Source organism: Serinus canaria, chromosome 1 (assembly GCF_022539315.1).
Source record: "Serinus canaria isolate serCan28SL12 chromosome 1, serCan2020, whole genome shotgun sequence".
NCBI classification, from domain to species: domain Eukaryota; kingdom Metazoa; phylum Chordata; class Aves; order Passeriformes; family Fringillidae; genus Serinus; species Serinus canaria.
In genome coordinates this window covers 73,630,373-73,644,462 of record NC_066313.1, presented here as the reverse complement: position 1 = coordinate 73,644,462, position 14,090 = coordinate 73,630,373, and the positions used below count along the sequence as shown (strand labels likewise).

The 14,090-nt window shown below is 38.5% G+C and overlaps 1 protein-coding gene across 1 annotated transcript; it reads left to right on the top strand.

Moving 5' to 3' along the window:
- The first annotated feature begins 79 nt into the window (after nt 1–79).
- TGDS (TDP-glucose 4,6-dehydratase) lies at nt 80–13,850 on the top strand. The gene is made up of 12 exons (XM_050970502.1): nt 80–498; nt 1,962–2,028; nt 2,402–2,470; nt 4,073–4,163; nt 5,104–5,246; nt 6,713–6,811; nt 7,663–7,722; nt 9,303–9,346; nt 9,625–9,790; nt 10,352–10,410; nt 12,331–12,428; nt 12,793–13,850. Exons 1-12 carry the CDS (start codon nt 422–424, stop codon nt 12,891–12,893), a joined length of 1,074 nt encoding a protein of 357 aa, XP_050826459.1. The 5' UTR covers nt 80–421; the 3' UTR covers nt 12,894–13,850.
- The last annotated feature ends 240 nt before the right edge of the window (nt 13,851–14,090 follow it).

Here is a 14,090-nt window from a genome sequence, read left to right as displayed (position 1 = left end):
CCCGTCACGTGACGCCCCCCGCCGCGTTAGGCGCGAGCGGCGAGAGAGCCAATGAGGGAGCGCGTCCGCCCCTGGGGGCGAGACCGAGTACCAGGCCCTGTCCCTGCGGCAACGTGTCCCGTTGCCGAGTCCGGCCGTAAGTTGAAAGAGCCAGAGTCGTAAAAGAGACGGCCACCAGTTGCCGCTGAATGTGGAGGTGAAGCACTGGCCCTTTTCACACACCGCGTCCGCCCCGCTGTCGGTAGCCTCCGAGACGGAGACAGCTCCGCTCTTGGGACTGCACGGGGAGCGAAGAAGGCGATCTTTCAATAAGCCTCTTGCAGGCGCTGCGACTCTGCCCGTAAAACCCACGGGCCCGTGCTTCTCACGCGCAGCCGTGAGGGACAGGTAGCGAAGGGGCCGGTGCCGTAAAGCGCGGACGATGTCGGGGCGGGCGGGCCCCGCGGAGCCGCCGCTGTTCGAGAAGCGGGTCCTGGTGACGGGCGGCGCCGGCTTCATGTGAGTGAGCCCCGCGGGGCCGGAGCGGGGGGCCGCCGGCCTCCTGTCCGGGGCCGCGGGTGAGACGTGGCGGGCGGGGATCCCGCGGTGCTGCCGCCCTTTTGTCCATCCCGGGCCAGTTCCTCGGCGCCGCTGGCTCGGGCCGCGCTCACTCAGGGGCTGCTGGTGGCTCGCCCGTGTCTGGGTTCTGAGGTGATGAGTGCCGGGGAGCGAGCTGCGAGCCTGCCCCCGCCGTTCTTCGCCTGCGGCCGGCGAGGAGGGGAAGGAGGGACCGTCCGGCGCTGGCAGTCGGTGCTCGGTCTCAGCCGGTGCGGGGCTGCCCAGAGGAAGGCAGCGGAGCTGGTGAAAGGCCTGGAGCACAAACCTTATGAGAAGCGGCTGAGGGAGCTGGGGTTGTTTTGCTTGGAGCCTCAGGCGAAACAACCTTATCGCTCTCTTCAACTCCCTCAAAGAGGGGTGTAGCCAGGTGAGGTCTAGCCTCATCTCCCAGGCAGCAAATACGAGAGGACACAGTCTGAGCTGTACCTGCAGAGGTTTAGAGTGGACGCTAGAAAGAATTTATTAATAGAAAAGATGATTAGATATTGGGCTGCACAGGGAGGTCAGGAGTCACTGTCCCTGCAGGTGGTTCAGGAAACGACTGGACATGGGGCTTAATGCCATGGTCTGGTTAACAAGGGGTTAACCCTCGTGTTTGGTCGTAAGTTGCACTCGACGATCTCGGGTCTTTTCCAGCCTAATGGATTCTTTGGGTTGAAGGTGGCAGGGCTTCGAGCCAGCTGCTATTTCCCGTATCAACCCCCAGTGCTCCGGGCTCAGTTTGAGTCAGAGAAGGGTCTGGCTCATCTTAAGCTTGAGCCTCTCAGTGTGAGGAAGCTATGAGAGGGTTAAGTTTCTGTGTGTGAATAACCCTGAACTAACCTGAACTCTCAGGCTGAGCTTCCTGTACACAAGACCGTGCCAAAAGGGCAGTGCCATCTGGTTGTCTGGTTGTCACTTACACCTAGCAGCAGTGTCCGAGACGTGAGTGATGGCAGTCACTGTCGTGGGTTAGGAGTGTTGACTGTTTGGTTCTCCCCGATACCTAACAATAATAGCTTTAGCGTGCAAAAGTATTTTACAGTGGCAATTGAATATAGCATAAAAAAGCTTTTTTGGGTTTTTTATGTGACTGTGAGCAGTGCTGATTTCTTTCGTTATAGGATGAACTTTTGTTCTGATTTTTAGTTACTTACCCATATGCACTTACATATAGAAAATATTAGGATAGTGTATAGAATATATATTAGAATAATGTTGATGTGTTTAAATATCTTTGAATTTTTCTTCTATCTGTCTTGAATATATCCCCTTCTTCCCACAAAGACTTTTGAAAATGTTGAATTTATTTGAAGTTTCTCGTCTCTTTATTACCTTAAAGCCAAGTATGTAATTGTAAAATATGTTTTTCTTCTATCCTGCAGTGCTTCACATGTAGTCGTCTCTCTTGTGAAAAACTATCCAAACTATCTGATTATAAATCTGGATAAGGTAATACCTTGTTTTCTTTCTTGATATGGACAACTGTTTTAAGTGATTAATAATGTAATCTATAATATGTTGAAATTTATATGGCGTATTGTTACTAATTTTTGTCTGATTTTCCAATTTGTTCCTGTGCACAAAACAGTAGTCAACTAGTGTTTAGAGCAAGAACAAAACTTCAAGCTCTAAACATCTGTTTAAGAATTCTTGCAGTTAGGGTATCTTTTGAAGATTAGTGCTTTTAAAGCTTCACATCTGCTTGCAAAGTAGGTTTTTTTTTAAACAAGTTTTTATTTTATTCTCAGACTTTCCAGGGGTTAGGTTGGGTTTTTGTTTCCATGAAGCCCACTTACTGATGTTGTGTGGTATTTCTCTTTAGCTCGACTACTGTGCAAGCTTGAAGAATCTTGAAACTGTCTCTGGGAAGGAAAACTACAAGTTTATCCAGGTGATAGAACCTTCCCTTCCACAAAACATGACTTTTTACAGATTTTTGGTGTACTGCTTCCACAGTTTTGTCTTCAGACAGGAGATGGATTTTGATTTATTGTTCAGGTCAATATTTGGTTTTTGCTGGGCTTGTATGCTGAGGTTCCTCCTGTCTACAAAAGGCAGTGCTGTTGCTCATCTCTCTGTCTTGGGGTCTGCCCAAGGTTGCAGGACATCTGAGAAATGCATATAGTTCAGTTTGCTGAAACAGCGCTTTTCTCAGAGGTAAAATTGCCTTTTTTCTAAGGTTCAGGTGAGGCTGGAAGTTGAACTTGCCCTGACCTGTTGCTGACCCCCATGGCTGTTTATGTTTTTGTGCACCACCTCTTTATTTCAGTAAGGGATTATAAAAGTTGCATGAGAGAAAGGGCACAGCCTGTATGTAGACAGGCACGTGTGTGCAGTTTCAGCATGACCAAAGTGGCTTTTTGGTTATTTTCCTAAGGTCTTTGATTGTTTCCAGTATGCCATATGAAATGTGTAAGTGCAGTATAAAAACCTTGTTACCTGAGTAGATATTAACATTTAATTGCTGGGGAGAGCTTGGAGTTCTACAAGAAAGCCTTTAAACAGATCCCTATGTGAAGCAGGGGAGCAGTAACTGGGAATGATGACGCTTTTGAAAAGGGTAAGAGTCTCTTGTCACAAAACTTACATCAGTATAAATAATTTCAACTTTTCACTGTGTGGTTTATTTTTTTTTTTTTTGGTGGTTTGGGTTGTTTGTTTCTGTTTTTGGTTTTTAGGGACAATTCATCACAGCTTAATATCCAGCTGGTATGCAACCAGGCAGTTTACACTGACAGGAAAAAAATGTGCTGGAAAAGATAATTTCTAACATGCTGCCCTTATAATTAGAACTGTAACATTGGTCCTGACCTTAGAAGACAGCAGGGAGGATGTATTCTCTAGTGGTGCTATAGGAAGGAAGTCTGTTTTGGAAAGTAGAACAGTAAGTTTAGAAAATTTGCCTCAGGGGCTGTATGAAAGATATGTTTTAATCACAATTTCTATTGCTGTTCAGCATAGATGTATTAAGCTTGAATTTCAGTTTAAAAAAAATTTCAGTAACTAGCCATTTATTTCAAAATAATGTCTCTTTTAAAAAAATATGTCAATTAAGAAATAAATCACCTGAATAAACAGCAAACAGCAAAGCCCTTGCAAGACATAATCTAATCCCCCTTAGTGGGAATCTGCTTCTCCTTTTGCAGTGCCACTAGATGTCCCTACCAGCTTGCCAGAGTGGGAACTCTTGCTCTGGGAACTTGGAATTTCAGCCTCAGTGTTGGAGCTCCACACTGTACTTTGGTTGTGCGTATTTTTGGACACATTGCTATTTCTAATGTTAATAGTAATATAAATTCTGAAATAAGTTTCATTTAGGAATTTTTTTAATCTGGTATTATTTTAGACATGGCATTGATAAGTGGCCCAGAACTCAGTGCTGTTTGTATCCTGTGTTCCCTTTGTAATGGTTTCTTATGTGACACTTGGTATAAAGGGAAACTGACTATTTTCTATCAAAAATAATTTGCTTTTTTTTTTATTTCCTGTTTAGGGGGATATTTGTGAACCTGATTTTATAAAGCAGCTCTTTGAAACTGAGAAAATAGATATAGTCCTTCATTTTGCAGCCCAAACACATGTAGGTGAGCATTGCTGCATGTTTTGGTATTGTTTTCCATGGCTATATCTGCTTGAAATATATGCCAGGATACCTTTTGTCTTTTCCCTTCATATAACCAAGGATCCAATTTCTCTACAAATCACATGACTGAGCACCTGATGGCCTTTTTAATTCACAGGGATTCACAGCCTTGATTTAAAAAGTTCTTCATATAACTGTTGTCTTGTTTTCATTGCACATAAATGGTAATGTACCTTTTTGTCTGCATTTCATTTTTAAATTCTGTCTAGACTGACGTGTAGCTGACAGTGTACTGAGGGAGTCATAAAGACAGTGTAGAGGGGCATTGAACATAGTCTGAAGTTTTTGCTTAATTGGCTCCAATGTCACATGAAAAAACAGTGTGAAAGCTGAAGGATTAGGCATAAGTCCCACTGGAATCTTGTCTCTGTGCTAAAAAGAGAGAATGAATTATAAAGTGCGTATTTCAGATGGCTGCTTTTCAGTATCACTGTTAGTAAGAGCAGTCCCCACCATACTCCATTCATCATGAGAAGAAATCCTCAAAGAATTCTCCAGGAAAATACTTCTTGAAATTGTCAGATTTGATAGGCACAAAGTCATTAGGTAAGGGGAACAGTTGTAAGAATCAAAACTGCTGCTGATGAGTTATTAGTCATGGGTCCATATTACTGCATCTTGCAACTGTCTTTGAATGACACTTTCCTTACTGCACTTAACAATGCTGTTTTAGAATAAAAAAGTCCATAACCAACAAGCTTTTGTTCATGATTCCAGCCTCTTGTTGAGAACAAGGATTTTTGTCTTCAAGTAAGTGTAAAAGGTGCCTTCAGTTAATAAGGACCTTGCTGTCTGACAGGTCTATATTGCAGCTTTCAAGTGGAACCTATAGCCTTGTCTTGCTTAAATTTAATCAGAATTGTCTGCATTTTTTAATGTAGATCTTTCATTTTGGCATGCCCTGGAATTCACCTACGTGAATGTTTATGGCACCAATGTGCTGGTTGCTGCTGCACATGAAGCCAATGTGGAGAAGTTTGTCTACGTTAGTACAGATGAAGTATATGGAGGTAGCACTGATGAGGTGAGTTTGAAAATCCATGAGGACTCTTCTAGTTTACCTGCTTTCAATAGTAAAAACAAAGTTGAGTCCAACTTTCTCTGGCCTCTGTAAATGTTTGACTTTAGGTAAGCACTGGTAGCTTCTAGAAAGCTGAATATCAAAATTCTCCTTTTTTGGTTTTTTCATACCTTGTTTTATATTGAATGTTTATTGTGAGATTTGGGTCATTAATGATGTCACTACTCAGAGATAGTATCAAAGGAGTGTATTGTACCTGTACCAGGTTTTGTCCTGGAGCATTCATGAGACTTCAGTAATGTTCACAGCTTAACAAGCAGGGAACTGCTTTATATTCTAGCTAAAATATTATCAGAACTGGAGGTAGTGACAGTTCAAATAGAAAACAATTCCTGTATTACTGTAATAAATATTCAGATGTTTCTTGTTGTTATCTGCACGTCTTTGATTTTTGGGAATTTATACCTGGCCTTAATTCAGGAAATGTAATTTAGCTCAGTAAAAAGGCAAATGATGCATGTTCATCTTTTTAAAGGCATAAATAAAGTCAAGGAGCCTTTTGACACAGTCCCTGGAAATATTAATGTACTTCAGAAGAGTTCTGTGCATTTTCTTATTATCACAGTGTGTTTATCAGTTCCTTCAACGCAACTTCCATCTGTAGGCTTTCATGATACCCAAAGATGATGTTTTCTTGTGTGTAGACTCGTGGCTTGGCTGATACCTTCAAGTGAAATTTTTCTGTCTCTGGGCCTTGAAAAGAGAACTTTAATCTGTTTTTTCTTCTCTTTGTGAATCACACTAGAAGTTCTCATAGAGTTTTTTTTTGAGGGGAGGAAGGCCATTTAATTTCAGAGGCAAAGGTCGGACAAGAACAGTGAGTACTTTAATCACGTTAAGGTGATTGGTAACAATCACACCTTGGGTAGTATCCCTCCTTTTGGTTTGGTTTTTTTTCTCTTCAAGTAAGAAGTAGAATAAAGTGTCAGGATAGTCTGGAAGATACCTGTTCTGGAACTGGTCAGAATTGTTGAAGCCTTGCTTTGGAAGCTTTTGGGTTGCGGTTCTAAATTTTTTACAGAAATAAATTTACACAAAAATTTAAGAAAAACTTCTTTTATTTAGGGCTGAAAGGTGAATTTGTTAATGGTGGCCAAATTGCTCTCTGAGGCAATATGAACCTGAAAGATATTAAGCCTCTCTAGCAACAGTGATTATTTAATAAGATAAAAATCTGAGGACCTGCTGCTGTGAGGTAACTCTGTTACAAGTATAAAAATATTACTGCTGGTACTCTGTCTGCCTTCTATGTTCAGTAAATAGGCTGTCTTTTGTTATGGTCTTCTGTTGTAAGGGGACTTTGTTAGACTGATGTGCTTGGATATTTATGGATTTTTATTTCTTTTGTAACTTTAAGGCTTATCTGGACAAAAGAAATTGAGTAATGCAAATTTTTCTTTTAATTTTAGGAATTCGATGAATCCTCCCCAAAACGTCCGACAAATCCCTATGCCTCCTCTAAAGCAGCTGCTGAGTGTTTTGTTCAGTCTTACTGGGAAAGGTACCAAGTAAGTCCATGGAAGCTTCAAAAACTCTGAAGCTTGTAATTAAGTGTCTGTATTTTGTATGTAAGAGTATAAAAGAAAAATCAGTACTAGTCCTCACAGTGCCATCTCTTTCCTTATTGTTAGTCTTGTAGTTTGGACGTGTTAGAGGATCTCCATCAATAAGTTATGAAGATACACTGCAAGATAGCGGGGATAGATCAGATGTTTTTAAGTTTTGTTTTTTAAATCTGAACTGTAATATCTAAAAATGTGCTTTGATAAAATGGTCAAAGAGAACATTAGGAATTTAAAAACCAGTGCTAAGGTTGCAGGAATACAAAAGTATTACACAGAAGTAGAACATGTGTAATTCAAATTGTATCAAGACTAGGCTTGTGGTTAAAGCAAAAATAAAAAAATCCCAAGAAAAAGCCCTGCTAGTCGGATTTGTTTAAGCAAACATATTTAGTATTTTGGATACTTTAGACTTCTGATCTTAATATATGATGTTTTTGCTATAAAGTAAACAAGAACAGGATGTTAATGACCTGTGAAACATATTGGAATAAGTAGGAGTAAGCCAGTCTTCAGTCAATCAGATACAGATATGCAGTGTTCTGTGGTGGTTCCAGAGCTGGAGAGATTTCAGACATTTGTCACTTGTGGTGCTCCTGACAGGCTGAGAAGGCTGGAGGCCTTTGCCTCTTCGACAGAAATACAGAGAGCTTAATTCAGTACTGTTTGTAAGGGCTTGCACATTTTTGTGCAAGCACTGTGAATGTGTTGGTTTGTTTATTGGTCAGCAGGAAGGTACAGATTTTTACTGGTATATGCTTTCTTATGTAATCACGTGTATGTTTAATGCTCTCCAGTTCCCAGTTGTCATCACACGGAGCAGTAATGTTTATGGACCACATCAGTATCCAGAAAAAGTAAGTTAAACTGTGCTTTACTCTGAGCTTCAGTATACCAGAATTCAGGGTTGCCGTGATGTTACTTTTTTCTCATGTGCATGGGATGAAAAAGTGTCTGAAAGAGGGCTTTGAAAAAAGCACTCTTGCAATTAATGTGATTATATATTTTGAGCTTGCACTAACATATCTTACCCTGAGCGCATGTTTTTTGGTTGTTGATAAAACTTCAATTAGGGACTTGTAGTTTAAATGAATTTTATGACAGCAACTTTGTTTTGTAATTTTTCTATTTTTCAAAGGATATTTTCACAGAGTTCTCCTACAAATTACATGAACTCATATCATGTTCTGTAATTGTGAGTGTTCAATAATTAAGGGAAACATTTCAAAAAGTAAACTGAGAATACAATGTCTAGTGTAGAAAGGGATGCTCTAACCTGCAGAGAAATAAAGTAAGATGGAGCTATAACTTTAATATATAAGGTGAGAAGTAGTGTAGAGTGACTTGTCTTTGTGTTCATACAGACCTTGCAGGACTCTTTAAAACAGTTATTTGTGAGAAGGAGTTGCCTTTTTAGGTCAATACCTGAATCTGCTTCGTTAGTGAATGGAAATACATTACTGAAATGAAATTTCAACATCACAAAGTAATCATCACATGTACTCTTTGGAGTTTGGAAAATGTAGTTATATTTTACAGTTCTGTGGAGGTGTTTTATAATTTAAACCTTCTGTGGTTTTTTTTTCCTGCAAATACATTTATTTTCACCTGCATTATTGCAGGTGGATAAGAATGGCTTTTAGAGTACATTTTTCATTGATCTGTGTCTTGCTACAGGTTGCATGATTGTTGGGGGTATATTAGGGGATGTATTTGCTGGCTTTTGACTTATATGTATTCTTCTTCACATACCAAATTGAAGTTACTGCTAAAAACACAGCACTAGGCTACATTAACCTTTAGTATTCTGCTTCTGTCTTTAGAACAGGAAGTTAAATTTAGGTAATTTGAGTAGTTTTCTAATGGCTTCAGTTTAAGGACTTTAATAATGTGGGTAACTGTTCTGAAGTATCTAGGGCATTATGAATGGATCTAAGCTTTTGGATGAACATAATGTAAATCTTTGTGCAGTGAGCACACTGTCACTTGTTCTGTGTTTATCTGCATTATCTTAAAGTTCTCCGTTGATTCTCTTCCAGATTTAACTACCTTAACAACTCTTTGTTTCTCGATTACTGCAGTTTGTTGGATGTTTAAACCTTTTTCTGAACTGTTGGTAATATTATTTCTAGTTAGATTGTGATTCACTGCCATGTGCAAAAGTAATGGAAACTTCTTTTATTTTTGAAAAACCGTTACATTTGTAACAGCCAGAAAGATAAGGCTTACAATGCAGTAAAGGCATGTACTCTTACAGACAAAAATCCTTGCAGTTTCTAGGCTTGATATATTCTTTCATTATATTTAATAAAACTTAGAAGTATTTAAAGGATCTTATGCTTAATGCTTCATAACCATTGAAGTTCCTTATTCTTTGTAGAATTACAGCTTCTAAAATAGTGGAGTAATTTTTTTTTGTTATTGTTCAATTCCTTAGGTTATTCCAAAGTTTATATCTTTGTTGCAACAGAACAGAAAATGGTAGGTAACTCACATTTTTTGGTAGTATTTCTGCTATAAAACTGTAATTGCAGTTATAAATATGTGCTAGTTTGTAAAACAATAATTACATAACAAAGTTCTGAATCACTTATTTTAATAGCAAGATTTCCATAAAGTAAAGGATTGTTTGCATGTCAGTTACTTAAGGTACCTTCAGGCACCCATCTAACAGCAAAACTGCTAAAAACACAGTCCAGTAAATTGAATGTATCTATCTGAGGATTAAAAAACTTTTTTTGTCTTTTTCTTGTCTTAAGCTGTATTCATGGTTCTGGACTTCAGAGAAGGAATTTCCTTTATGCAACCGATGTGGTAGAAGCATTCCTTACTGTCCTGAAGGAGGGTAAACCAGGTGAAATTTATAACATTGGAACTAACTTTGAGATGTCCATTGCCCAGCTTGCTAAGGAGCTAATCCATTTAGTGAGTAAAGAGTTCTGATGCTTTTCTTTACTGGTTTTCATTGCACATATGAATAATTACACAGACCTTCTGTAGCTCTGAAAGAGCTTAGACTTGTGGTGGGTGTTGGAAGATCCTTGCAGCAGAATGATGTGCTTCCGTTTCTGTGGCAGCTGGACTGTGTAAGTTTGCAGTATGGGCTATCCTGTGCTGGGCTGCTGTATCAGTTATCCTGACTAGGACATATCCTGACTGGCATCATGATTAATTACCATTTTTTTTCATGCTGACTGCTTTAGTTTTGGTCTGAGAATGTGGCACTATTAAAATCTAACAGTTTGATTATGGATGTTCTGGCGGTGCTCTGGATGAAGGAGATAGGTTGGAGATGTTCTAGATAATTTTGATAATTTCAGTGGTTTGAAGACTCAGAATTCAAAAGACCATTTCTGTTTGTGGTTTATATTTTTGTTGGGGGTTTTAAATAAGATGTAAGTTTGTTAAGAAAAAAAAATGTTTTTTAAATATATGTTTAGATAGCCCAAGATGTATGGGAGTGATACTTGTTTTTCCTCTTGACAGATAAAGAAGACCAGTTCAGAGTCTGAAATGGAGCACTGGATGGATTATGTCAAAGACAGGTGAGAAATGTGGAGGACATGCAGGATGCTCTGCACATGCAGGATAATTTTGTCCTGCAGGTTTTCTGAGACTCTTAACCGAATAGTTATTTATGGAATTGTTTCTGCTCTAATGGGGGAGCACTTTTGAGGGAGTAAGAGCTGTTTTGCTGCCTTAATTTTTTTCTTCTTTTTTTTTTTTTTTTTTTTTTTTTTTTTGCGCTAGTGGATTTGATATCTATGATCAGGGCTCTGTATAAAAAACAGGACTTTTTTATTATTTGAATCTGTAGGTCAGAATTAATGTCTTGAAGGGGAGCATGTAATGCTAATCTCTGTCTTCATTCTTTGCACTTGTCATTACTGAAGTCTGCTCCAGGAAAAGTTTTACAGAGCAACTAAACTTTTCCTTCACGGTAGCTTGGACAGTTTATTCAGTGTACTTTTTATTCAGCATCACTGATTGAGATGAATCCCATCATCTCTTGCCTAGCTGTAGTATTTTGGCATTAATGTGACTAATTCAGACTTAGATGTACTTTGTAGTAAGACTCAGTCTCCACAGGCAGAAATATCTGCCTGTGGAGTGTACTTAGCTTTAGATTTCTATCTTAAGCTGAAGCTGCTATCTCAAAAGTAGATGTAAAGCTCTAAGGTACCAAAGTTAGGGCAGTGGAAAAATGGGTAGCTTTTATAGATATGCTTTTGCTGTGTGTTTCCATCCTTAATTTCAGGCTTGGTTTGGCTCTGCTCTTTTATATCCATTTCTTTTCTGCAGCAACAATGAATCTCTGCTTACTTTAGATATCACTCTCTCCAGAGTGATTAGAGATGATGTGTCTGCTGATAGCAGTTAAGTATTATGGCCTTCAGAATTCTCACTTTCTGATCACATTTAGATTGTTATCATGGCAACAGAAGTGTCTTTAAAAATGTGCTAGCTTTTGTTTTTAAAAGGAAATGTTCTTCAGAATCCTATCTCAGTGTGTTACAGGACTTTGAACAAATTGCCTTTGGCTCACATGATGTGAGTGTTTAGGCGTTCTCAGTGTATTTCACTTTGAGATATTTCTTCATGTGTATTGAGCCCTGTCAGCTAATGTTTAAACATAGATGGGCTTGGGAAAACGAACCACATAGGAATACGTGTTTCAGGAGTGTGGAGGTCTTATCAAAAATTGTTAATATACCTAATTTATGACTATACAGTTCTATAATGAATGACTTAAAGGTCATGAAGGTTACTTGTTTTGGAAAAATTAATTCTGCTTCTGCTTCAGATTAGCATGTTACAGTAACAGTGATGAGTGCTCGGTTTGTGCCTGCACATGTACCTTGACTATTCAATATGCCAGTGCCAGTGGTGCAGGATGCTAGACTAGGCTACCTATCTGCCAGACTGTGGAAGTGAAAATTTCTGCCACGCTTAAATATCAGGTGTATCTTTCTGTGTTGAATCTTGCAGCTTGGGATTCTACATATTCAGTATTACTAAGTTACAGTAGCTAATGAGCCTCTGTATTGATGCCCCTTTGGAAGCCTGTGTGTTTTAAATCTGAAGTATGTGTAAATTTCTGGCTTTTCAGGATAAAAAATGTAAATGCTAATATTAGAAAATGCTGGTTCTGTGTTGCAAATGCACTGATTTGCACAAATGCGTTGGCAGTGATTTTTGTGTTCATTTTCGTGCCAGTAAAATATTAATTAATATTTATTCTAGTCAATTTCAAGTAGTTGACTGTACAAACTGAATTGTGTTGTTGTAGCTGCACTCAGCTGCCACATATTTTTTGAAGGCAATGCAACCTGTTTATGTTGATGGGAATTTTCAAAATTGAAGCATACCTAATATTCCTTGGAAGACAGTGTTAGGTACTGCATTTCTAATTAAGGAAGCAGTAAAATCAGACTGTTTTCTGTATGCATTTTATACTTTATCAGGCCTACAAATGACCTCAGATATCCAATGAGTTCAGAAAAAATGCACAACTTAGGCTGGAGACCCAAAGTGCCTTGGAAAGAAGGAATAACAAAAACAAGTAAGATTGATGACTTTTACAGTGATTTAGGAGTGATGGGAGGAGGGAGAGGGGGAAATGGGTATATAGCTTAGTTAATGAGAAGCTGAAGAGATTGAACGTAACTCTTGAATTTTACGTGAATTGGCTGCTTTCTAAATAGTGAATTTGCATGACATAAAAGAAAAAAGGTAATCACTTTTTAGTGCTAGAATGAGTCTTGCATAAAGAACTTAAAAAGTTTAAACTAGATTTTTTGTAATATTATGAGCTAAAATCTTCCAAAAAGAACAATTAGCATGTTATTAGTCATATATCTCTGGAATATTTGGATTTCCCTGTTAGCTCTGGTCAGCTTGACTCATGAGCATTTTTCCCTCATTAGTTGAATGGTACAGAGAAAATTTCCACAACTGGAAAAATTCGGAGAAAGCTTTGGAGCCCTTTCCTGTGACAGACCCATTTGCCCAGCTCAGTGGTCCATAGTGTGGCACAGAACCTGAAGGAGTTTCTTCTACCTCATTTGGTCTTTTCTTCAAAGCCTGCAATCAAATGGCCACATTGGACTCTTAATGTATTCAAGATACATGAACCATGATGAGTGAAGAACCACAGTATGGCATGACTTTGGAATGGTTTCAGCACTTTATAAGTTGAACCTCTTAGCTTCAGCTTTTGGTGCAATACTCTATTCTCACTAGCTATTGATTTTAAAAAACTTTATGGAGTGAAGAATATTTATAATGTTATAAATTAATGTACTGAAGTAAAATCTGCCTTATTAAGAAAAATTAACTGTGATTGCAGCTTCTGAGACTTGGAGTTAAATTTGTTTTAGTTCTGGAATTATTCATCTGTATTAGTTGTTTTTACAGTGTAATATATATAATTTTTTGTCACTTCAAAGAGTTGGATTTTATTTTTAATCAAGGGGAGAAATTACATATTTTTTGGAAACTATAAATTGATTGACAAAAGCTGGACACAGCACCTGTATGGTTCCGTCCATTTCTCTGCTGGTGCACTTTTAGCTTTTGTAGTTGACTGATTGCACTTACCTGCGCTATAACCTTGAATGCCCCTTTTGGGGGGAACGGGGGGGGGGGGGAATGATGTCAAGAAGTAGCAGGTGGTCTTCCTGAGAGTTCCAGAAGTACTTCCTTTAACTTTGTACTTCTTTTGCTGTATTACTGTCTATTACATGTTAACTCCTTTTTTTTAGCTGTAATTGTAACAAACTTGAAATACTGGAACACAGTTAACATTCCAATAATCTTATTTCCTGTGATACGAAGGCTGCTTATGGAGAAAATTTTTTAAAACTCTTCTTTTTCTGTGAATTGTGGGTTGGCAGACCTTAATCATGCAGTGTATCAGCATTTTTTCTGTAATAAACTTTTTAAAGATAAAACAGTCTTTGAGTTTTAATACAAAATTTGGAAAAGACTCTGTAATTCTAGAAATATGTCAATGAATCTTGTTCAAAGTTAATTTAATAATAAATATTATGATGTAACTGGTTTCTCTTAATTAAGAAGAACATGCTGAAAAAGTAGATGGTGGGGTTTTTAAAAAAAATATTTCTTAGCTCTTCCTCTGTCCTGAAAAAATTACTTTTTTTCTTTGAGGTGATCTGGCAAACATAAAAAGGACCACAGTTCCTGGTTTTGTCACTTCAGCTTC